Here is a 25116-nt window from a genome sequence, read left to right on the forward strand (position 1 = left end):
CCTAATTACTCAGAAATGCTAAATATGTGCAGAATACAGTTTGGCTAATTAGCCTGGGAGATTGCTGGCTGTTCGGCAGGGAGGGGAGTGGGTGTTGGGAGAAGTGCGATGGGAGTTCGCAGTCTGTTATGTGCCCTTTGCTTTCCGAGCATGTGGAGAAAAGTGAGCATGGGGGTTTGGAGATGCGATTGCCAGCCTTAAAACAAATTACAAAGCTGCGAAAGGGCAATTCTTTTTCAAATGTCTGCAGCTTTTTAGGATTCTGGGTCTTCAAGTTTCCCATCTCATTATTCTGAGAGGAGACATTCAAGGGAAGGATGGGTCTGCCTCGCTGTGCAAACAGCTGGCGAGAGCCGCGGCACGACACCTTCTCAGAGGTATCTGTTCTGCGTGCTCTTTATCCTGCCTTTGTGCTGACACAGGCAGATTCTCAAATGCTCTCAGAAGCCTGAGGAGACCATGATGGTAGTTGGTTCTGTGAATGGTGCTGCTTCGTTCGCATTTAACGGGCTCATTTGCACCGCAGAAGTGCGTGTTAGAAGAGGTCTTCTGGCCCAAAATCCAACCTGCTTTTCCCAGAGATGCAGAAGAAGTCAGGTAGATGCCAGGCAGGGTGGAGGGTGGTTCATGCCGAGTACACCTCAAGGTACTAATCCCCAGGTGTCTAGATCCAGAGAACCAGGCTGGTTCCGCCAGCTCCACGCTGGACATACACCCACCAAGCAAACCATGACACTGTACGCGAGGGCTGCCGGAGCCACACCGGTGTGAGGTTGGGACGGCTGGCACACACACCTCGGAGTGTTCTTGGGTCCTACAGTCTACACAAAGCTCTGCCATCAGACCGGAGCCCAAACCCAGATCTTCTGCATATAATCAGTGCCCAAAATGCACGTTCATCCATTGCGTCTTGTAGCCATGCTTCCTCATGTCTTTAAATAGCCCTGCATGGCTTTTAGTCCTGACCTAGCCAGAGACTAACGTCTACCTCATGCTTTTCTGGAAAGGTTAACTTTCCTGCTCCTAAGTCATACTCGGTGCGCTCAGGATCAGTCCTGCTGTCAGTTTAAAACAACATTAGCTGGGAAGTTAGCTATGAGAAGCTACAGAAGCGTTGGGGCTTCCAGGGCTGCCACAGAAACAGCTTAAAACTGAGTTGTGTGACAGCCTGAAAGAATAGATAGGGTGATATAAAAACTCTGCCGTGGCTTCAGACAATAAAGACTGTGTCTCCCTTCTGATGAATAATGGCTCTTTGTTTTATTCCTTAGATGACAGGGCTGTTACAACTGCTGAGAACTATTCCGGTGCTAAATATATGGCTGTGTAATAAAGGCTCTGCAATCTATGAACTGGGACTGAATGGATACTTGAGTGAATCATTTAAAGTACGATGAATTTGTGAAGCAGCTCATAGTGACAGGAGGTGGAGGGGCAGTAAACTCCTTTGCAGATCGCTTAGCCAAAGGATGCTTTCCTCACATGAGACGTAACCCAGGTTTCATGGCTGCCAAGTTTTTTCCTCATGGTGGCTCCCATGGCCATGTAAAGTTCCTCACTCCCAGTTTTGGACACTAACCTGCAAACAAAGGGCATTTCAGATGGAGTGCCAGCGTTTGGTGGTGAGACACTGTACAGATTTTCTAGCAGAAATCCTAGAAACTCAATCCTGGCAGACTCGATGGGAATGCAGCAGTAAACCCCATGTTTAACTGCAAACCAGGGCTGAGAACTCGATGGATTTTGTTGCACCCCATCAGAAATAGTGATAGTCTGGAGCCAGCTACGATAAGGAGGAAAATGCTGCTTCTTACTGCTGCAGTGTTGTCACGCTAGTGGAAGAGGCAATGCACAGATATCGTTATCACTGTTCTGGAGTTCACCTCAGAGTCTTGCCAGATTAAACTTGAAATTACTTAATGTAGTGGCAAGGATCTGAATTTCCATAGTGTGGATTAGCACTTTTCTATTTTAGCTAATCCTTGCAGACAGACCTGCAAGCAAGAAGATCAAAAGACTTGAAAAAAATGGTCAGAAAGTTTGGAGTAGGGACAAGCCAAAGATGCCGTCATTTCAGGGATGAGGAATCGTCTCGTGCCTCCAAGGGGAACGATAACAGCAGGGAGGCAGGGCCATGTGCAGATGAAGCTTTGGTAACACATGCTAATAGAGGGCAAGGTTTTGTCCCCTTTCGTGACTGGAGGAGACCCAAGAGTTTGTGAGTGTCCCACGTCTGAGCTGCTGTCCCACAGTTTGGGCTTCAGTCCCTGTAAGGTCACCAAACCATTGCACTTCGGAGACATGACTGCTAAAGATTTGCTGCAAATGAACTTTGCTCTCCAGAGCTGCCAAAGTGGCATCTATTGACCAGCCTCTATTTTAAAAGAGGGGGGAGAAGGGGAAAAAGAGAGGGAAAAGAGAAATTCAGCTTTGCTGTTGAATAAACCATGAGCCATTGAGGAGCTGCGAGTCGGCAGGGGCAGCGCAGAAACGAAGGGGACGCAAACGTCACGCGAAAAATGAAGCGCAGGAGGAGCCTGGCCATTGTGCGACACTCTTGGAAACTTAATTGGAGAGTCGGTTGGTGGGAGGCCAAAAGATGTATACAATAAAACAGAGACACTCGACTGGACTGAAAATGCAAACAAATTGGGTAGCACAACAGAAGAGATAAATTATGCTCATAAAATAAACAATGGCTGAGTGACACTGGATAAACAGTTACATATAATAACACCACTGTTTGTCTCAGCCATCCTAATTGGGAGGCTGGGCAGCATCCGATGAAAACTCTGCATTGCACATTTTCCCTTTATAATGAGGAAGATTTCCCTCCCCTCTGAAAGCCTCCTCCCAGTCCCATTTAGCAGCAAACTGAAAGGCCTGGTTTCATTCCACTTTCCCACAGCAAACTCATCCTGGCAGGAACTGCATTAAGGAGAGCAAGTAGAAAATGATAATAAATTGAGGACTTGCTCTTATTTCACCTTGTGACAAATCTATCCAGTGGGTGACTCGGGGAGGGTGATAAGAGCATGGACTGGGCTGCTGCTTTCCTTTTGACGCTTGGTCATGTGGAAAATAACCCCATTCTAGCCCTCACTCAAAAGAGCTTTCCTTTAAAAATAATGCTTTTTAAAAGGCACTGAATCCTTATTTACACTGTTGGAAAGCCAGCAGCTCGCCTCCATCAAAGTGAACGTCACGGGTCTCATTTCATCATCTACTTGGACTGAGGAGCAAAAACAAAGGGGATGCCACACAAAAAGTGATACAGTCAATGCCATTCATACGAGTGGGAGAACTTGTTAAACCTTAGCTTTTTTTTTAGCATGATACTGTATTGCTAATAAATCCCTGATGAGAATCTTTTGTTTCATTGAACTCTGCTCAAGTATAGCAGGAAAACACAGCAGTGCAGGGGATGGTGGGCATGAGAAAAACACGGGCTTAGTGACTTCTACCACAGCTCAATCTCACGCTTTGAACCTGAGATTCTCCAGCCCGAAGCACTTATTTCCAGCACTCAGTCTAGTTTGTAGGAGAGATGCGCTCTCACCCTTTAATGACTACCCAGAGCAGATTGCACTTCCCAAGCCGCTTCATCAACCCATGAAAGAGAGGCTGATCTTCAGCCTCAAATGTGTCTAAACTTTTCGCCAACTCCATCCTTAGGTATTTACTTGATTAATCTGAGCACTTCATGTGTCTCTGTTTTCTTGCTTTTATTGACCTAAGAAAAATGGAGCTGGATGTCTGCTTCCCAGCCTGTAATGCTCGTGGGGAGATTACAGCCAAAGAAGAAACCCAAGAGGTGGTGAGCCTTCCTCGCCTCCAAGAGCAGCGGGGACCACGCTGCTGGGGCCGTGCTGAGGGCACCGGTGACTCCCAAAATGTGGGTGACAGCTCAGAAGTCATCTGGGGTCACACAAAATTGGCTTTGCCTCCTAAACTGGCTGGAAAACTGAAATATCCCTAGTTTACATGTCTTGAGGGAGGCAGGGGAAGCTAACTTTGTTACCTGTAATTACTAAGGTAATTAATCAATTATTTAAGTACGACTGATTTTCTTCCAGTGAAGCAATCAGAAGATGAAAGTCAATAGTGATTGATTCATTTTCTAGCCGCTTTGTAGAAGGGAAGTTTTTTGTGGGGATTGTGGTTATTGGAAAATTCCTGCAATACCCCGAAAGCCTCTGACAGTCCCTATTTGTAACAAAATAGTCATTTTCCTGTTTGTTCCAATTTAAAACCTTTCCTGTCAAAAGCATTTTACTGGAACCAGAAGCTGGACCACTAAATGTTTTTCATGTCCAAAATACTCTTTTATTCCCAGTTCTTTTTCATTTTGTGCTTTCATGACAGGCCTGGAAGTTTGCTAGTACATTCATTAGGGGACAGTTAATCAGTATTTCTTCACTGATATTTATTTTTCAGCTGAAAAAAATGGCTACATGTTTTTGATCTATAGTTTCTCAAGGGAAATTTTTCTTTTGTCATTTTTTTAACTGAAATAAGCACATTTTTATGTTCGGTTGTGTTTTTGACAAAGCACAAACAACAGAGTGTTAGTAGTGATGATTAAAACTCAGCTGTCGCAGTATGGGTCATTTTATACTGACGATAGCTTGCATGAAATGCAAGCAAACCACTTGGCCCATTTGCAGCCTAACTCCTAAAATACCTCCAGCTTCTAATTTGCCTGAAAACTTTCTGCCTATTGCCATGACGTGCAGAGGGGAAAGTCTCCTGGGTCAGTTTTGATATATAAACCCAATCACTTCTGCAGTATTAGCTCATCTGCTCTGTCCTGACTTCCCAGCTGTTTATTAGACTAAAGTTACATCCTCTGGCTGCGGAGGGCGAGGTAAGATTAATAGCTGAGATGAGCAGCAGTGGGGGGTCTGGCAGGCGGACTGACTGGGCATCCTTTACTGGGCATTGCTGGGATTTGGTCAGAGCATCAGTAGGGCTGAATTTGGGGGATGCAGGCACGGGAGCGCGGTGAGTTTACCTCTCCATTTCCAGAATGTGACAGTGATGGGAAAGGTAAGGAGTTTGGGCTGGTGCTGCAATCATCATGGGGAGGTTCCCAACCTAAAATGCCACCTCTTTTTACCACTCTGGGCAGGGCATCCAATAAAAACACTATTGCAGTGATGATGCAGTTTCTGCTGATGCAGGATGATTAGTATGAAATATTAAAGAAGCTTTTTACAACTACAACCCAAGTCTCCAGCTATCCTCTGTGTAAAATGAGGGTGTTATTTCTAATTCCACTATGTAGATGGGAAGACAGACAGTTAGCAACTATGCTGGAGGGCTTTGGTGGAAGGAGCAGTAGCAGAGTCAAACCCAGGAGACCGATCCGTATTTAGGATAACACCGGTTTGTGCTGCCGTTTGCGGGAGCCGGGCTGGGTGTCAGTGTATCGATGCCCAGATGCCTCCGTGTTGTTCCCATGGGATTTCCTCTCCTGCTCCGTCAGACCCAGATTTTACAGAGCCCTTTAGCACGTGAGTGCAGCTGGACGGACGCTGTGCCTCAAGTCAGCAGATGCTCCAGCGCTTCACTGAATGAGGGCTTCTGTCTTTCTCAAGGAGCTGCTGCTCACGGCATTACAGTGGGGCAAAAAGCATCATATGTAGCTGCTGGCAGGTGGAAAGGGAAAGCTGCAAAATGATGGGAAATCCATCCCTTTGCCTTCACATGTTGTCTCTCCTTGCCCCCCCCCCGACAGCTTCACAGCTAGGTATTAGGAAGCAGAAGTGCTAAGAGCGCTTCTTTGTGTCCTGGTGGGGGAGATAAAATCTTCATTGCCACTTTGCTTTCCATGAGAAGGAGTTGCTCTATGAAAAAGGGTCTGTTTTTACAGTAATTGCCAGTGGAAATTTCGGGGTGGCTGTGCTGTCTCCCCTCCTGCTGCAGGATGATTATAAACGGGCTTTTCTTCTAGGAGCAAAGTTGCAGCAAGACCATGGCAGATCCCAATTGCCTATACTATTAATAATAACAATATCATTTTCTTTCTCCCCTATTTCTCACCCACCCTGCGCTTCCCTTTTAATGAATTCTTGCTGTAGACTGCGCAGTGACACCAGCCTGATTTGTAATGTAAATAGGCAGCCCAGTGTAAAGGCGACCTGCAAGAGCACCGCAGGGCTCTAATTATAATTTTCATTAAACTCCTTCTGTTTATGAATATCCAAGCAATCTGGCATTGCAGCAGGAGCAAGAGGAAATTAAAGCAACGCTACCACTTGGCTACAGTGTCAGGGAGCGGGGACCCAGCTGTTGAGCAGAAACTGAAACAGGGTTCCTACGGACAAAGTTTTGAAGAGTTATTTCGGCTTTGGCACCCTTCCTCTCTCGAGCTTTTACCCCAGTTGCAGAGCTTGCATGTTTTTCCTTCAGAGGATCTGGCTGGTGCAAGTGTTTTACACGTGATCTATCTGTGACCTAATTAAGGGGATCAGCTGCTAGAGCTCCCAGTGCAATGTGCAGTAAGGAGCTGGGGGAGAGCGGTCGCTGAGCAGGACGGGGTGGGTGGAAGGTGCGGAGCAGAGGGAGAGGGACCATGGAGCAAAGGGGAGAGCAGGGAGCTTTATCCAGCAAGGCCCAGGGAGGTTTTCACAAAAGACCAGCAACGCAGAGACCATTTGTCCACATGTGCTGGGGGGGCATCCTGCTGACACGCAGAGCTATGCAGAAAGCGGGGCTTTGCTGGCCATCGACACCAAGAAACTCTCATCCTCATCTTCCCCTGGATGAGAAAAACAGCTTCTGGTGGCTTTCTGCAGGTGTTTTGCCTTCAGAGAGGCATTTTTGTAACTCAGGCCACAGCTGACCCTTTGGGAAGAGAAAGCGCTGCAGGTGCCAGCCATAAATTAGACTTGCAGGGAACACTGAATTTGAACACTTTTGTTCACAAAGCTGAAGGCAGGGATGTTCTCTGTGTCACTTGGACACAGTGAGTCTTTCTTGGGCTGTGTGTGGACAGGACAGAGGAAAAAATGAGCTTGGCTTTTCGAGCCCGAAGCAAGTTTCTTCCCCCTTTGGGAAACTGCCAGTAGCATATTTAAGGTCATAATCCAACTTTGGGGATTTTGGGGTAACCAGAGGCAAAATAAAATTGCAGTTTGCCATAAGTGCCTATAAAATAGCAAAGATGATAGCCATAATTTTATCTAAACTAGGTGAGTCCAGCTGGTATCTCATGGGCTTTAAACACCCTGTGAATTTTGGTCCGGCCCCTGAATGATTTTAAGTCTTTCTAGTGCACTTGAGAGTTCAGGGGAATCTCCGAGCTGTTCCCAAACTGCTGCTCCTACATCCAGGAGACTCTAGAGAGCTGCAACATTAGAAGATAGGCTGGACTGTCCTGGCCCAAACAGTGCTTCAGTACAGCCTTGTACCTTCTGTGCAAGTCCTGTCAATGTGTTTGCTCTCTCCCTCCAGCAGCAGAGCTGGCTCTTTCAGCGAAGCAGACAATGCTTAGGATAGCAGGTCCAGAGGGTATAGGGTATCTTGCCTATACCCAACAACCCCTTGGATAATTTTTAAGTATTTTCACTTTTTCCCTGCATCCCTGTCACGTGAATAAGCCCAAACTTCAGCTAGCCTTCCTGGCTGAGCAGAGGCAGGGATCACAGCATATAATGCCCTGTTGGTAGGAAATAAATTTCTCTATTAGAAAATTAAATTCCTGCTGATCTCCAACACTGCTCTGCCTCGCGGCCTTTATAGTGTTTAGATGGCTTCGTAAATGATAGCAGATCTCCTGAGGGAAATGGCTGGGGAGTTAATGGTACGTCTTTAATACACTTCACTCAACAGGGAAATTTGTGCTACGGGTGGGAGAAGGTCCCCCCAGCGCTAAAGCTGTCTGCCATGCCAGGATGCTGTTTGTGGGGAGCAGCAAGGATGTTTGCCCACGATCATCAGTATGAGGTGGGCTAAGATAGAGTGGCACATCCTGCAACAGGCGAGGGAAAGCCAGGACTGCCACGAGTGTGGAGCCTGAGCCTGGGATAAGGCTGTGCCTTACGGAGCATCTGACTGACAAAAATGTCAGGCACTTGTTGAAGAAACTCAGTATTTTTTATGTCTGTTGCAAATACAGTCACGTCCCCTTCATTCCAGTGCTCTATTTCTCTGTTAGAAAGCTGGAGAGCCAAAGCTGAGCTATGAAACTGAGGGAGGAGAAAAAAGCTGGGGTGGGGGGAAGCACTGTGGGCACAACAGATTAATTTAATTATGTTTGGGAAACTTAGGTTTGAGTGTTGATGTAGGCTACAAATAAAACAAGTTTGTCATTCTTGTCAGAGTGCTTTTTTTGCCTGGATCACAAAGGCACCTGCTTATTAATTTAGCTTGATTGCTAATCTCAGCAATCAGCAATCACAGCAGCATGCGGTACTTAGATGTTATCAGGAGACACAAGCAGGAGCAAAGGGAACAGAGCAGCTCCAGTATCTGATGCTGCTGCACAGACACCTCTCTGCATCCCTGAGGTCTGAGCCCTGAGGTAAGATATGATCCAGGAAAACCAAACAGGCCAGAGGCTGTGTGGGATGTACAGAGCACAAGCCTCACCAGGCATGCAACTGATCCCAATTTGGGAGAAGTTTAAGCAATACAAGGCAATAATTTTACTGAAACATTCCTTCCAGGAAGCGGTTTTTTTCCTGGGAGCTGTATTCTGAGCACCATTCAGAAAGTGAGTGCTGGGCAACCTCTTCTCCCCTCTGAAATGTTATGTGCAAGAGCCAGCTAATTAACTGTACTACTGACCACCCCATTTACAGGGTTGTGGAGCAGGAGAGGGGCTGCCACGCTTGTGCTGCGCCCGGGGATGTGCCATTTGGTAGGGACCGTGGACCATGGAGTCTTGCTAGAAAAAGTATTGCCAGCTACTGCCTTACACCCCAGCACCTTCTCTCTCCTTTCACATATCCCTGCTGTTTTGCCCACTATGTGACCCAACCCAACACTTGGAGTAAAAAGAGGTTTGTGTGCATGAATGCTTGTGCATAGCCCATGTCTTCAGCTGAGCAAGGCTGGTGGCTATACGTGATGTACTAGGAAACCTCAGTCCTTCTGGAGCCGGATCCTCAATTCCAGACACAAACACTGCTTCAGTGCCAGTCTCATCCCTTATGTTTAGCAAGGATTGTGCCTTTCCTGGAATGCTAAGCAGCATTCGGGCGCGTGGGACTGAATAATGACATATATTTGCAGCTACGATGTTTCTGAAAGGCGTCGGCAGCAGAAAGCATAGGGATCAAGGTCAAAGCAGCGGCGCTCCTGAGAGCATCGTTGCCAATGCACAAAAATGACACCGGGAGGGGAGAATCCAGACCACAAAAGTGCCAGGCCAGGGGGAACGGGGAGGTGAGGACTCAGCACCGGGCTGTTTAACGGCAGGATGCTCCGGGCTTCAGCAGGGGAGTTCTGCTGAACCACACCGAGGGCTTAAGCCTGCCCAGGCTCTGCACAGGATGGTACTGGGGTGGGAGAAGTCCTGATCCTCAGCTCTGGCATGGTGCAGTCTGAAAGCTGTATTTGGTGGAGCGCAACGCCCCAGGAGCAGCCAGTTTCTGCTGCAGGGCATCAAACTGGTGTGGGGCTCATGCCAGCAACGGGGACTTCTCCAGCTGCCTTGGGGGGGCCTTTGGCAGGCATTGGTCTTCCAGGCCACCGCCGTGACCGGACTTTGCTTCTGAAACATAAATGATTTAAAGATATAAGGTCTGCTGTTGGAGGCCTCGCTAATGGCTGTGTGAATAGAAGGGGTTTCAGCAGCTTCTGGGGAGAAAACAGGCCAAACGGAGCAGAGAATGAGGCTTATTGTATCCACTGGCCGGAGTAACCAAAGATGTCTGAGAGGCAAAGTGACAAACGGAGACCTCCTGTGCAATTAGTCTCTTGACCTCTGTGGTTCGGCGAGGGTTGCTGGGAAGGGAGCTGTGGATCACAAGGCCCCAAGGAAGGTTTCCTTGACAACACTTACTGAAGAAAAATGAGATTTCATGAATGCAGTGGGTATTAGCACGTGAGGTGCTGACTTTAGAAGAGACAAGGACGTGGCTCCTAGCAGAACGAGCCCCTTGGTTAGGAGGATGTGCAGTAGTGGCTCAGTGAACTGCTTTTTCAGATAAACTTAATTAAACAGCTGTTACAACCATTAATATTTATTCAGAAATGCAGTCACTGTGGTAAAAGCATACTTATTGTTTAATTTTTCTACCCACAAAATCTTCTCCACCTTGAATAAGCACTGGCACAGAAGGGAATTTTCTGCTCACTGCTGATAGTTTCACCACACTGCAGCTTGGGTTTAGGATTCTTTAGATGCAGCATTGTTTCACCATTTACAAATGCAAAGCAATTGTATAGAAAGACTATGTATAATAATATAGTATAACATCATAATACCAATAATACCAATACAATAATAATAAAGCAGACAGGTGTTTAGTATTGCCAAACTTAAACCGTATGGAAGAACCAAAAATAAGATATTTGTGTTCAAAACCTGAATAGATATATTTTTTAAATGATACATTTGAGACTTTTTAATTTCTTCCTGCTGTTTCAGCGAGCTGGACTTACTTAAATTATCATCCTTATATGATGTCTCATAGGGATAGCAGCACTGTGACTTTGTCCTGAACTCAAGCCATCAACCATTGCATGGCCAAAATACCTCAGGAAATCAATGCAAGTTTTTCCTCAGGAAAAGACCCGTGACCTTTTTCAGTGAAAGTCTTGGCCACTCCGATGGTGTTTGCACAGGAGACAAACAAAGAGCATCTTCTTAAAAAGCAAAGCCAGTTGGCAGGAAATCAAACGCTGAATCAACGCGCCGGGCATCAGCCCGGCAGCCCTGAAGATCACGGGAGCGCGGTGGTGACCGAGGGCTGCAGCTGAGGCTCGCTCTCAGTTCAGGCTAGAGAGAAAGTAAATATAGGGGTTTAAGTTGCAAATTTCGTCTGTGTTGAAGCTGCAGATATGCACGCGGGGGTCCAAGGCAGCTGTGTACACCACTGAAAAAGGGCAGTGCAGGAGTTGGAGCAGTCTGTGAGGTTATGCGTCCTTATAGCAGTGAAAGACAAGGAGTAGCGAAGGAGATAAGTTGTGTTTTTAAAGGCCAAGTGGACAATTGTCTAGGTTTCTGGGTAAAATATTTTTTCTTTTTTTTTTTTTTGCAGGAGTATCTCCCTTAAGTCCTGGCTGGCCCATAGCAGTAGGATCAGCCTTTCCCATTTGCTCCATTTATTGCATGCTTGTAAATTTATTTCTCACATTTAATTTTAAAAAGAAATCTCTTATTAAAGCTGACCTCGGAAAGTGTAAAAGCAGGTTTGCTTGCAGGAACAGATACATATGGTCATATGTGTGTGTGTGTGTGTGTAGGCAGGACACCCTCTTTGTCTATCTGTACCTGTCATTGGGCTTTCTGAGCATCTTTCCTGCATCTCTATGAGTCACGTCAACGTCTTGAAAGCGATATTAGTTATTTTGTGTCCCAACTGATTTCAGAAATGCAGTGAAAGACACAGATCCAACCAAATAAGATTAAAGGCTTTAAAAGCTTAATAAACTAAGAAGAGCAAATCTAGCTGATAACATGGCCTTGATAGTAGGCTATAAAGGATGGGGAATTAAAGAATTATAGGTAACTGACTTGTTCATCAGCATCCCTTCTTCCTTAGCAGTATGGAGGCACAAGGGGAAGAGGTTGAACTCTCCAGCTTATCAGCGTGACAGGAGCAACAGAAGACAAAGATGAGGGGATAGAAAAGATTTGAGGGACCAGAATTTAAACAAGCACCTCCGAGCCCATCCTGAATCAGCTCGGAGTGTCCTGCTGGCATTGACATCTGCCAGTGACGCTGTCCTGCCAGAGCCAATGGAAATGCACCTGGAACGGTTTGAACCCCCCAATAATAAACTGTTCCACATTTTGAGATATTTTCTAAGACCATTTTTCTATTCTGCAGTGGGCTCCATCAGGCCACGCTCCCCTCCAGCTCAGGTACAGCTTCCCTCCCTGGTGAAGTTTTAATGGTGTAAAGACCTTGAGAATGTCCCGTCATGCTGGCTTACAAAGCCTTTCTTTGCTCACCGTGTGTGAGCTATGTGATAGGACTCTGTAAACCGCAGAACATCTTCTCTGCCTTTCTTATCTTTCCCGGCCGTATAAATGAACGATGGCCCAACAGAGAGCTTTGGCTTGTTTTGTTTGCCTGGCTAACAATCGCTTCACATGGTTATTTGCTATTCCACTTTCACTCAGATCAGCAGAAATGTGGTTTATTTCAGGAGGGAAAAGTCTGCCACAACTATTCTGATTTTAGTACCACAACAAATCATTTACTCTAAAGAATGAAAGGTAAAAATGTTCTATGGGCTAGAGAAGAAAAAAGAGCAGAAGGAATCCTATTTTTAATAAGAATAGTCATAAAGAAGAAAAATTTGTCCTCCCTGATGGAAAGGTCCTGTCAGCTTTGAATGGGCTGAAACCTGTGCCACAATCTGTGAAATTCCTCTTTACAACCAATATCTCTAGAATATAATAGGCTTTCTCAATAGAATAGTGTGAATCATCATAAAGAATGCTACAGCAAGGATATTACTCTGCAGAAACTTGGCAGCAGCAGAGAAAGATGGCATTTGCCCTGCTCAACAAGAGGGATCCAAGAGAGGTTCTGTACGAGGGTGCAGATATATCAGTACCAGCAGGCAGGGGCAAACCCTGACCCTGCCATTTCTGAGCCAGACTGAAGGAACCAGGACTGAAGGTTACCACGACGTTCTTTACATCTCAACCCCAAATCAAGGCCAGCTTAGCACAAACATCAGCCCTGTTTACCTGCAAATCTCAGCAGCATTTAATGGGGAAGCTTTGCATACAGACCTGTAGTGTAATGAGTGAAATGGTTGTTTATGTATTTGTTTTTAGCAAATATCTCCTTTATTATGCTAGGTTCCTGGGGGAACAGGGACAAGCCCAGGGTCACTTCAGGCTACATTTCTGACGGCTGGATTGGAGCACAGACTCACTACCTGCGTGTCAGTAATACAGCATTAGAATTTCATCGGTAGCATTTGCGCTTGTCATCAAGACACATCTTATGGAAAATTGCTTTTATTTTTATAAATGAGGAAACAGCTTGCCTGAGCTCACACATCACACAAAGGCGTACCGACCCAGCTCCCGCTCCCCTTGGCTGAACCAGCAGACAGGCACAGCCGATCTCTGTACCAGCTGAGTCACGCCTGCAGCTCCCTGGGACACAAAACCATAAAAAGATGCAGAGAAAGTGGCAAAGGAACATAAATCAGGACAGAAACAACCTGGAGACAAGAGCAGTTGCAATAAGGAAGGGGGAAGTATGACACGAAGCTAACTTCTGGGATCATGGGGAAAAATCCAGTGTGGCCGGGGACCGGAGACCTCTCTAGGAGCTGTGCCCCAATCTGAAGTCAGTGTAGATTGGCAAGTCCGTCTCCAGGACGGTTGGGTACCTCTCACTTCATAGACCAATGTCCTCCCTGGTCCAAACAAGCCAGGAAACATCAGGAAGCTGTGGAAGGACAACCTTCCCCCTTTTTATACAGCCCTAATGGCAAATGTTCATCTGTGAGAAGAAAATGCTTTTCCAGACATGGATGTCTAAGTGGGAAAACTCATGGCGGAAGGCATGGGTGGGAAGGATCTGTCTTTATCCCCCTTTTCAGGGCCTGAAGGCAAGAGGCGAAGCTGAGCGGGGCGTTATCTCTGCGGAACACACCCCCATTGTGTCCCCTCGGCTAATTGATGCACTGCGGTGCTGGCTCCTGCGGCACATACTCCCGCGTTAATGTAACGCACAAAGCCAATTAAATGCCTGATTGGATGAAGCGGTCACAGTCAAGTGACCCATTGCCAACCAGTCAGGATTCAAAATTTCCAAATATCGTTAAGGTATGTGCGTTAATCCCCTCCTAAAAGATTAAGCGTTTAACCTATTACTGCTGTTTCTGATGAGATACAGAAAATCTGCTGTGCTCGGGGGGAGAGCAGGCTGAACGGTGAAACGAGCAGCGCTTGCCCTGTTCCAGCCCCGGAGCCCCGCGCGTGGCCGTGCAGCACATCTCACAGCATCTTCTAGGTGGTTCAAATGGATCAGAACAGGGCAGTGTGTGTTGCTTCAAAGGGAAGACTAATTATTTTGCAGAAGAGACAGATTTGGAGACTGCCTCCATTCCCTCCCCACTCTCTCTGTCCCCCTTTGCCAGTGAAGAGACATGTCAGAGAGGGAAAGCTGCTTACCACCGCCCTGATTGATCTCCCTTAACCAGGGCTGCTATAAGTTTCTCTGAAATACAGATTTTTGTTGAACTTCCAAGGTAGTGTTGAGAATTGCAATACCTTCCTAGCCCAAGAGAGGTGTGAAGGTGATTCCCCCACTGGTCCAGGAAGAAGGAGGAATAATGGTCATTTAATAGGTGTGGCTTCCCTCATCGTGTGGCTTGACTGGGACCTGCAACCGCTCACTTCCCTAAATGCTTTAAGCCATTACAGAAGCTCCAGTGCTCGGTCCCCAGCTCCATTTAAAAGCCAAGCCAGGAAAAGATGTCACATAGCTGATGACGCACAGTGGACTAGGATCACACACGGTTAATGCTTAATTAGTTGTTAAATTAATATTGACTATCGATGGTAAATTGCAATGATTTATTCAGGTGAAGATAAATATGAAATGTCATAATGCAGTCCCAGCGTGCTACTATGATATTTAAACACACTTTGAAATCTTACCCTGACAGGGAAATCTCCTGCTGTGCCTTAGCACTAGCAAAGCCGCTGGTCAATGGGAGGAGGTTGGTTGCACTGCGTTAGTGAAGACAAGCAAAGAGAAGATCTCTCTGCGTAAGGCCGGGCACTGGGGAAAAACCTGCAGGAACTGTTCTGCCCACTCCACTGGCTGTTTCAGCTATAGACATAGTATTTAAAGGCTGTGGGGATGTAAAGACTAGCATGCAATTGCATGTTTACTGTGCTTTTTCAGCTGCATGCATAACACAGCAGTTTAGATCCAGGTGACCAGCTGTTGCCTGATACACAGATGATGGCTACAGACGAAAAGCACATTTTTATTCAAATACGATTTGAAAATCAGGCACAGCACTTCAGCACTAATGGAGTTTTACTTCTAGAACATAGCACTAGCCTTGAACCATGTTATTAGCGCTGGAGAGGAAGACAGCCTGTCCTCCTGGAAAACCGATGTGTTTGCAGAATTTCTTTACTGCGTGGCAGCATTTTCTGTGGGGTTAGGGTGGAGGAGAGAGTTTCCTCCTCTCTCTCACTTTGATGGATGTGTGCTGGAGAGCAGAAACATGAGAAGTGTCAGGAGTGATGATGGAGTGATGGTGAAGGCTCTGACAAATGAGCTCTTGAAAGTCCTGCTGCAGCCATTTCAGATGTTACTGTCCCGCTTCTGCCCTCTGCCAGGGCCACCTCCCCATTGCAAAGTGCACAGAACAGGGAACGTGCTCCCACTGGAGCTCACTGGTCTGCATTAGCTTAGCCATTGGAGGAGATGGGATGAGTACAAAGTGGAAGGGGAGGGGGTGTGTAGACACATGCTCTGTCCTACTGACCTTGTTCAGAGGCAGTAAATTGCTTTGGGAATGGAGTAACATCTTCAGCTGCTGCAGTGATTTGCTCAGGAAGCACGTCAAAGCCTTGAGAATAAACATCATGAGTCCAGAAGCTGTAACTCCCCTTTTCCTTCTCCCTTCCAGCTTGCTGCATTAGAGAGGCAAGTGTTCGATTTCCTGGGATACCAGTGGGCCCCTATCCTAGCCAACTTCCTCCATATCATCATCGTTATCCTCGGCCTGTTTGGCACTATTCAATATAGACCTCGCTACATAGTGGTGGTAAGTAACAGCCGCTTTGTTCGGAGCCATTCGAAGCCTTTCGCAGCCTTTGCTCTGGTGGAATATGGCAAGCGATGAAGAACTGAATAAAGCCCTCGGGAAATCAGGCACAAGCATCGTAAACAATTTTAGCAGGAGGTGCTGTGCTTAGGAACGCATTGTTCAGGGTGCCGCATTTTTACTGTACTTATGCCAAACTTGGAAGATTTCAGGTAATTATTACTGGTACCAAAGTTACACCGAGACACTGCACAACAGAGAGGGAGAGCTAGATGCTGGACAAACGCATGGCAGAAGCTCTTCCATTCCCTCCCAACTTCTGCCCCTGCGTCTCTAATCAGGCAAGGGACTACCTGCGTATGGGAAACAAAGAGAGGAGGAGAAAACGATTGCAGTGCTGACTCAGGGCATTTAACTGCACCCAGCTGGATCACATATATACATATATAAACTAATTCCAGTGACTTCCTAATGTTTATTGCTTTTGTCTCTCCCTCCCCATTCCCTTCTAGTATGCCATCTGGACTGCAATTTGGGTCACCTGGAACATCTTCATCATCTGCTTTTACTTAGAAGTGGGAGGGCTCTCAAAGGTGAGTAGGAGCTTTATGGGTGAGTGCTCAGGCTTTGCATCAAAGGGGAAGGAGCTTAGCTGTGAGATAAGGAGGGGGGTGGTGGGGGGCTGCCTGGGAGCAGGTCCTGCCCTCTTGCCTATGGAGAGGGCTGCCTTACTAGGGAACGGAGGAGTACTGCTTGATTGTAGGGTAAAAATGGGGAGCTAATGCTGATTTCTGGAGCCTTTTGCTGGTCAGTGCAAGTGGTGGCTGGGATGAACCCTGCCCTCGTGGCAGGTAGGGTGCCTTTGCTTTTTAAAGGTGAGAGCAAGCCTGGCAGCAGAGTCAGCCTGAGGGGAGGTGGGGGGTTGAGGGCCGCTTCCCGGTCACGGGTGCAGAGGTGGCTGAGGAAGGCTATGAGATAACCAGGTTACAGCTGATCCCCTCGCGATCTGATAACACCTCGGGAAGAAGGTGTGTGGCTTGGAGGGGAAGGCCCTCGTGCAGCATGGAGCGTGCTCCCTCTGCCAGCCGGTCCCAGGGAAGAGCTGCCGCAGGGACGCAGTCTGGCTGGCCTGACTTGGACTTTGCTGTAGCTCCAGACCTGACCAGCTCTTGGTATTTTTTTGCCTCCCAGTCCTGCTGAAGACCTAGTGCACGTTAGCAGCAGGGGTAGGTACCTGGTTGTTGCAGTACCAGGCAAAATATTTCCAGTTGCGCCTTTTGGGAGAGGCTCTTCTCTCTGGACAGAGAAACCAGAGGGATGCTGGTGCATCTTCTCTGGATGCAGCCTCAGAGGGGATGTGGCTTCCCTGTCTTAATTCTTCCTTCTTAAATACAGCGGTAGTTATTCACGGCTATTGGCCAGGGGTAGTGTGAGATAATATGTGAAGTTCTTTGAAGACTAGATAAGCTAAATATTGCTGTCTGCTTAATGAGGGGTGAGTCAGAAATAATAAAAATGGGAGGCAGGCCCTAAATTAAGCCTGGGCTATAAGCAATGAATTACTAAGTGTTGCTGTAGCTTAGCAGACTTGGAGTGATTATAGGATAGAGGTTCATTTCGGAGCACTCTACATCTGGCCTAAATTCCCAGGTCGTACATCTAAGTTGCAGTCATAATTGGAACTGCTCTATGTTTTTTTTATCAGGCCTACAGCAAGTCATGAGTGACAGCTTAAATCCTTTGCAGATAAGAAAATGTAACTTCCTAATTCCTCAATTAATCTCCATTTCCTCTCTCAATTATCCACAGAAACTTTGAGGGAGTTCTTGCCCAAACCAGTGATTACTCATGGTCTGAAAGCTCAGCTTGAGATGATCTTGGTGTTGGCTGTGGCCAACTAAAAAAGAATTTTAAGTAACTATTTAAATGCTCCCTTCTGCGGAGGAAATATTGGCTTGATAAACTGCTCTGGGAGCTTCTCTGACAGCCAGTGTTTGCTTCCAGCCAGCTGATTACTTGTGTTTACTAATCCCAACCTGCCCTGCAACATGTTGGGTTGCTGTTCTGCAATTCAAACAGCATGGCAAACTCCGCTTTCTCCACTACAGAGGAGCTTCATCTCACAACCTCGCCCTGTGCTGTGGCTTGTTTTAGTAAAGCTGGCACACAGAGAACCTTTATTTAGCCTACATGATGATTCTTGTGACTGGGGACTATTTTATGGAATTGGGCTGCAGTATAAGTTGCTATCGGCTCAGTGGACTTCCCTCTAGAGCTGCAATGAGAAATTCATGCTGTTGGTTTGGTGGCAACTGGCAAAAACAAGAGAGTATTTGTGCTCGTTTGCTGGTAAAATCCTCTACAGCCTTGCCGCTGTTCTTAATGAGTTATTTTCATTTAAAAAGGCTGTCTTGTAAGAAAACCTCACGACGCTGCTTTCTTTCTTCCTTCTCCCCTTAAACTGAAGTTATTTGGGTCTTTGTAATGGGAAAACAAACCCCTCACTTCCACATGAGAACAAAAGATACACTTGAAACAGGAAATGAGTTTTCTGCAGGACAGCGTGGTGCTTTGCAGGCTGGACTCAAGAGGAGTGTTGCTCTCCCGCTGCATCTCTAGAAACCTGATCCAAAGCCAGCCGACATCTGCAGAGTCTTATTGATCTCTGTAGTCTTGGGATCAGACCGCAGAAGGACACCCGGGCTTGGATGAACATGTGTTGAACAGACTCTCGGAGGGGGCAAGGGCAGGGCAGTATCAGCGGGGGGGTTGCGGCAGCGCTGCTGCGGAGGAGCAGGTACCTCTGTGTGCCCTCAGGGGTCTTGGGAGGAAGCTTTAGTTCCTAATAAGAAGTCAAAGCTTGTAATTAGTCTGGCAGTAAGCAGGTAGATTGCAAATATTAGAAGAGGGGCTTTGGTGGAGGGAGGCTGATGGAGCTGGTCAGGTAAAGACTAACTCATTAACTACTAGACTAAGCATGAATATGCTGGAGAGTGTTTCAGACAGGGCTGTGTTCCTGTGCAAGTCCCTGAAGTGGCTGATAGCTCTGAGGAAGGTCTTCAGGTGCTGGTTCCTCTGTGATTCCTGGTGAGCCTGTGGGAGAGAGCTGGGGGAGTGGGAAAACAGCCTTCCTGCCAGCGCTGCGCTCGCCGCTCTGTATTCCCGACAAGGGCAGCCTGCCAGGGAGATCTCTGTCAGCAGCTAGCTAATTTATAATGACAAAATGCAGAAAGGGCAGTAAGCTAGAAAGAAAGGAGTTTGTTAGCTTGGTGGCTGGTAATGACAGCCCAGCACAACTGAGATGGGTGATAACTCAGGTGGGGTGAGAAAGGAGGCAAAGGATGCAAGTGTTTCTGCTGTAACAAGTTTAGGAAAAGCCCGAAGAATTGGAAAAAATTAGGATATGGTTATGGGCACTTATTGCAAATAATTCTTTGTGCTCTGGTGCCTAGATCTGATTTCACAGTGGTGAGGGAGTGCAGGATGCGAGCAGGGAAGTGCTGTGCAGTGCAGGGCTGAGGTGAGCACGGGCGCTGCTTCTTGTGCCCCCCTTGCTTTGGGCACCTGGCTGATCTAAGGAGCAGAAACCAGGGGCACCACGGCTGTGGGGTGTGTGAGGTAAGGTCCCACGTCAGCCCAAAAGCAACTTGGCAAAGGGGTTAGCACACCATCTCTTAGTTATAAACTCTGTCATCAGTAGAATATGGGCTGATAGGTGCATGGTTGTTGAACTGCAATTTGGGGGCTGGCTGTTTGCTTTCTTTTACCCAGCAATCGCTTCTCCACTGACTCTTTCCTCCGTTGGGTTGTCGGCCCACCACTTCTCACCCTCTCTTTCCTCCTGTCTTTCACATCATTTCCTAAAGTGTTCTTCCTCCAGCAGTGCTTGCTCTCTCCTGGCCATGGAAACCCTGAGAATGGCTGTTCTGGCCAGCCCTGCTCAGGGTAGTTACAACTACTTACTAACCATCTACCTCCTAACCACTAGTTATAACTACACTGAATTTTTTTTTTTTTTTTTTTCAAAAAGGAAAATGTTCTTTCCTGCTCTGTGAATCTATTCTCTACTTCTTGGAAAAGCTAAACTGGCCTGATTTCTATGTTTCTATCCTGTCATTTTTTTATCTTGCAATCTTTTCTTAGTAGGAGTAAGAGTGTGAAATATGGCACAGCAGAACTTCATTAGGTGGCCAGACGCAAATGGATCAGCATAAGCGTCTAAGAAAGCACTTCCCTTATTGCTGCAAGGGCCTCCCTAAGTGTGTAGCCTGTGCCAGCTTTCCCGTAAGTGCTTTGCCAATAAGCAGGCAAGAGATACAGCAATCTGGATTTGAAGGGTTGCTTCTCAGCACTGGCAGTGAGATGGTGCCGTGCCTCTGAGCGGCTTCTGGCAGCGTTGCCTCGCTGACTTGCTCCGCTCGCAGTTCTGAGCGCACTTGCAGCATCTGGGGGAAGTACAGCATCTCTGAAAGTGCTGTCCCACTGCTCTGCGGTGGGGTTTGCAGCCGAATTTCCAGATTGCTGTTCCTCCTCCACTGCTCTGTTCCTGTTCCATCTCCCTCTTTTCTCTTTGTCCATCTGGCCATTTGGTTAGGTGAACTGTTGGGAGCTATCTCTGAAGTTTCTAGGCTGTGCTTGAAATAATGTGTTAAGCTTCTCCCTGTCTACTCGAGTGTGAAACACAGTCCCTCCTGCAACCCCCCAGTCTGAGTTAATTATTTAAATCCTGCTGGTAAGACATATGAGCATCTGTCTGTCCAGCTGCCATGCTGATTGACTCTTCATCACGTACTTGAGAAACGTTCAGAGAGGTTTGAGGAATTGGTGTTGTGTATTTCAATGTATTCCTTTGTCTTTTCCCTCTCGAATTATTCATCTTGGAATGATGAATTACTTTTTTTTTTACCCTTCCTTTATATTCTTTCTTGTCTACCCAGTGCTTTGATCTGAATCCAGAGCCATGGTGGTGGTCTAAATCTCCTCTTAAAATGGAAGCAGCCCTTATTAGTCAGATGGGGGGTTATTTGTCTTCCAGATAATCTGGATGGCGTCTTGGGATGACTTTGTACCTGGAAAAAATACCGTGAGGGGGATGGATAAATGCATGCGTAATTACAACTGTCCCTCAACTCCATCTAAATTTAGAAACTGGAAGGCTGGGATTTGGCCTTTAAATGCGGTGGCATTGTCAACGGGCCTGCTGAGAGACAATGAAAGTGGTTGTCTGTTGTCTCAGGGTGATACAGCTATTCAGCACACATGACTAAAAGATAAACATTATATTTCCTATTTTGATAAGGAATGTTTCCAACCGAAATGATTTAAAATTATTCTGCTGTCAAGCTCTGGAGGCTCCCATACAGGGTTCAATTTGTTTCCAGAGCCACTCTAGTGCTGGCTTCCCTGATAATTAAGGAAATTTGGGGGGAGGTGGTACAGAAGGCTGTTAACAACAAGAAATAAAACCATTTCTGATAGTGACCCTTCGAAAATAATTTCAGAACAGCTTTCAGAAAACTATTTTAGAAAAGGAACACAGCTGGCCCTGTGGGTGTCAGAGGTAGGTGTGAATTTCCCTGTGGGACACAGTGGAGTGAGGCTGGGAGCGGAAAATAGACTCTTTAAAATGTAGGGACTACAGTTTAGTGCTGTTGTCTTCCTTCTCACGCTGATGGCAAATGGATGGCAACCAGGTGCTACAACAGTTCAGAGTGATATGTGATTTTTCTGGCTGGCCTTCAACATGCTCCTGAGAAGGAGCTTGTATTGCTCTTAGCTCATAATTCTCTTCAGGCTGAAGGTTAAAGAGGAAGCGATAGCCCTTCAAATAGCAGCCTGTCAAGAAACAAGGGGGAGTGCAGTTACACACAGATCATTCTCTTACAGCAGGGCTTGCTCACTTCTGGGACTGATTAACATCTTCCAACCTGCACACCACTTTGGGGAGTATTTCAGTGTGTTTAGACTTCAAATGCATTGCAGAAAGGTTTTGGGAAACAGCTGTTCCTAAACTTTCTTGCAACTGGTTCTTTTCTCCTCAATTTAGTGTGCTGTTCCTATTTTGTAGTTTCACTTTTCAACCCTCTCCGAGCAAATGAAGCTGGCAAACCGCAGGAGACATCCTGGGATTTTTTTTTTTTTTTTCCCCCCCAGTCTCCCAGCAAGCACTGAGCAACTGGAGGTCGATTAAATGATTTTCTTGAATGCTCTTTTATTGTGCCCGACAGCACAGGTATCCTCTGAGGACATCCAGCCAGGGACACAAGCAAGGGAATGGCATTGCTTTGCATGTTGAGACCCTCTCATTTATGCTGCCCTCATGCCCTGCAGTGCTCCAGACAGATGCTTGTTCAGAAAGGTGTCTCTGAACGTGAGGGCATCCATAATCCCAGTGTGCAATCAGTACTCATTTTACATCTGTGAGATGGATGGCTTGTGTGTGAGTTGTCGTGGTGCTTTTAGAATCCAAATGTGCTCAGTTTTTCCAACCTGTTCTTAACTGAAGTATAATTTTTTTTTATTATTATTATTTTTTCACAGAGCTGGAGTGTGATTGTAGGCAAAAAGCAGTGAGTGCTGGTTAGGACCTACTGTTCTCCACCTGCCCACCTCCAGTCCAGCACCTGTTCTGCTTTTTCAGGCTTAATTCACAAGCAAGTTCAGCTTCTGCAGCAAATTTAAGCCAGAGCCAATTCTGTAAGGAGATCCAAGAAGGAAAGCAGGCTGTTTCTTACTTTGCCAAATACACATAGATGCCTCTGTGAGGAGTAGAGAAGGCACTGAAGGGGCTCTTTGCATCAGTGAGGCAGAAGGTTTGGGAAGGCACCATCTGTGAGTTGGGAGAGGGAAACCCTGGGGACCGAAGTTAAGAGTAGATCCTGTGGTGCCCTGTGGAACAGCTTTGTTTCTGTGCTAACTGGGGGAAGCCCCAGGCAAAGAAACAGCAATTGAATCCTTTTTTTTTTTTGAGGGAAAGATGATTCCTTTCCTAACCAAAGTGGTGAGTGGCTTGTGAGAGGGAGAAGAGCATAGCAGCTTGGAGGGCTGGCTGTCTCCAGGAGGAAAAGCCATTCTGGGGAAGATCCATGTATCTCAGAACATGCAAACTTGGGAGAGAAAGAAGCTTTGCAGAAAAGATGTGGTTTGGTGGATATGTGAGATATACGTGGGCCACTGAAGAGCAATGCCCAGCAGAGGGAGCAAGCCAAAAACACTTCTGCCAAAATTGTGAGAAGCTGGACGAGAAAAGCATCTCTAGAAATGTAGCTAGCACAGCACCTTGCACTGTGTGCATTATCCTGTAGCTGCCAATCTAATAATTATTCCCCATAGCCTTTCAAATGCAGACAGCTCCATTTAAACTCCCAACTGTTCATAGAATTTTCCCTATTGTCTTTGCTATTCAGGCTGCTTTTGCACTGGTGCCATACTTCATCTCCATGCCCTCCTCCATCTACTGTAAAGCACATCCCATCTGTTGCGGTGATTATGTCAGGAGTTTGGCAGCTGTCATCTCACTTACTTGTCCACATTTCTTAACATGTGCTTCCTGCAGCATATATTAATAACAGCTCTGCAAACTCTTTTTGAGTACCTGTGGTGGAGTGGAGGGTACCTACACAATGTGCATAGCAGGGCACTTGGTTTTTATTCACAGGTTATTTGGCTGTCATTCAAATTTTCTGCTCCTGTAGCTCAAGTTTGCCCCTGGATACAAACACGGACGCAGAAAAGTGTATCGGCAGGACTACCTGGCTGGGCTCCCTGTATTGGCAGTGGAGACAAGTGCTCTCTCCAGACGGTAATTCAGAGCAGGAGCCTGGATTAGCTGCTCTGAATCTGTTGTTCCCTCTTGACTCTACAGGGAGCTGAGGCAAAGGAGCTGCCACGTGATGCTTCCCATGTTAAGAAGTGTGAATGCTCCAAGCTCTGACTGCTGCTGTTCTGGGAGCCACTTCTTTCCTACAGGGACTGTGTAGGACCCTGACATGAGCACTGTGAAGTAGTGTATGGATAGGTGCTAAAACTTCTAGTAATGGTTTGGTGGTGTGTTTATATCCAGTACCTATTTCTACCTTGTAGATACACATAGATTCTCTGCCTGATCCATTTCATAATCTATCCTTCAGAATAAAACTTCCAACCCCTTGCCCCATTTTGTGGTCAAAAGGGGTTGTTGATTCTGCATCAGAGTGACCCAAGAGGGCTGCTGGGGCATCTAGCACTTAGTGCTCACCTGTGAAGTGATGCAGCTGATCTATTCGGCCAATTCTGAGTTTGTCTTTTACTGTCTGCAGGGAGGGTTTTGCCATGTCCTGTAAGGGCAAAATCCCAAAGCTCTCACTCCAGCAAGAACCACTCTTTTCTCAAGTGTGAGGAAAGTGTTATTTTTAAATGAGCACCTGGTTGCGTACCAAAATCCTGCACTACATGTGTCGCATTTCACTATGTAATCCCCACAATGGCATGATTTAAATTATTGAACAAGTACAGATGAGAAGAACAAAACAAAAAGCCTCTCCTGGGGGAGTGTTTGCAAGAAGCTGCAATCATCACTGTGAGGTCTGCTCAGCTAGGTAATCTGACCTGAGGCTGAGAGTGTGTCAGGTCAACAGAAGGTGTAGAAGCAACATATGTGAAGAGTGTTGAAGGAAGAGAGACAGAAACGGTAAGGGAACTTGTTAGATGTGTTAAAAGCTAGGAACAGAGGAAGATCTGTTGGGTTTTGAAACTCACTTTAGGGTTATGAAGTTCACATTTCTCAGTTATCTGTGTTGATTCCCATGCTGGGAAAAGCATACCCATAACACATGGTTCTGACAGGATGCTTAGTGCTGCCTTGTTTACCTTTTTCTTCTAGCTTTGTAAGGTTAATCTCCCAAACCCAAAACTTGAGGGTTCTTTTCTGGGTGCACGAACCACTAACAAAGTGGTCTTGAGTCTGCAGTCTAGAGACTGTCTTTCTGATTTAGAAGCTGCTCAGTCCTGCTTCTGAAGTGTGCTACATGATGGTGAGATAGCTTTGTTGGAGTGCTGCAGGACTGCCTCAGAAATGGTTCCCACCACGGAAGCCTGCCTGTGAAACACTTACAAGGAACATAAAGCCAATGTATTTTGACCTGTGCTATCATTTCTTGAGGGTGGGGATCTTAGAAATTTCAGGTTTTCCATTGATTTTAG

At 46.5% G+C, this 25116-nt stretch overlaps 1 protein-coding gene across 3 annotated transcripts in view; it reads left to right on the forward strand.

Annotated features, from left to right (window-relative positions):
- NKAIN4 (sodium/potassium transporting ATPase interacting 4) overlaps positions 1 to 25116 on the forward strand; it is a 54160-nt gene that overhangs the window by 10065 nt on the left and 18979 nt on the right. For all 3 annotated transcript variants that reach the window (XM_030010003.2, XM_030010005.2, XM_030010002.2), the window contains exons 2-3: positions 15799 to 15936; positions 16449 to 16529. In XM_030010003.2, coding sequence (XP_029865863.1) covers positions 15799 to 15936; positions 16449 to 16529 — 219 coding nt within the window. The remainder of the gene's footprint in view (positions 1 to 15798; positions 15937 to 16448; positions 16530 to 25116) is intronic.

Source organism: Aquila chrysaetos, chromosome 3 (assembly GCF_900496995.4).
Source record: "Aquila chrysaetos chrysaetos chromosome 3, bAquChr1.4, whole genome shotgun sequence".
In the NCBI taxonomy this organism is placed as follows: domain Eukaryota; kingdom Metazoa; phylum Chordata; class Aves; order Accipitriformes; family Accipitridae; genus Aquila; species Aquila chrysaetos.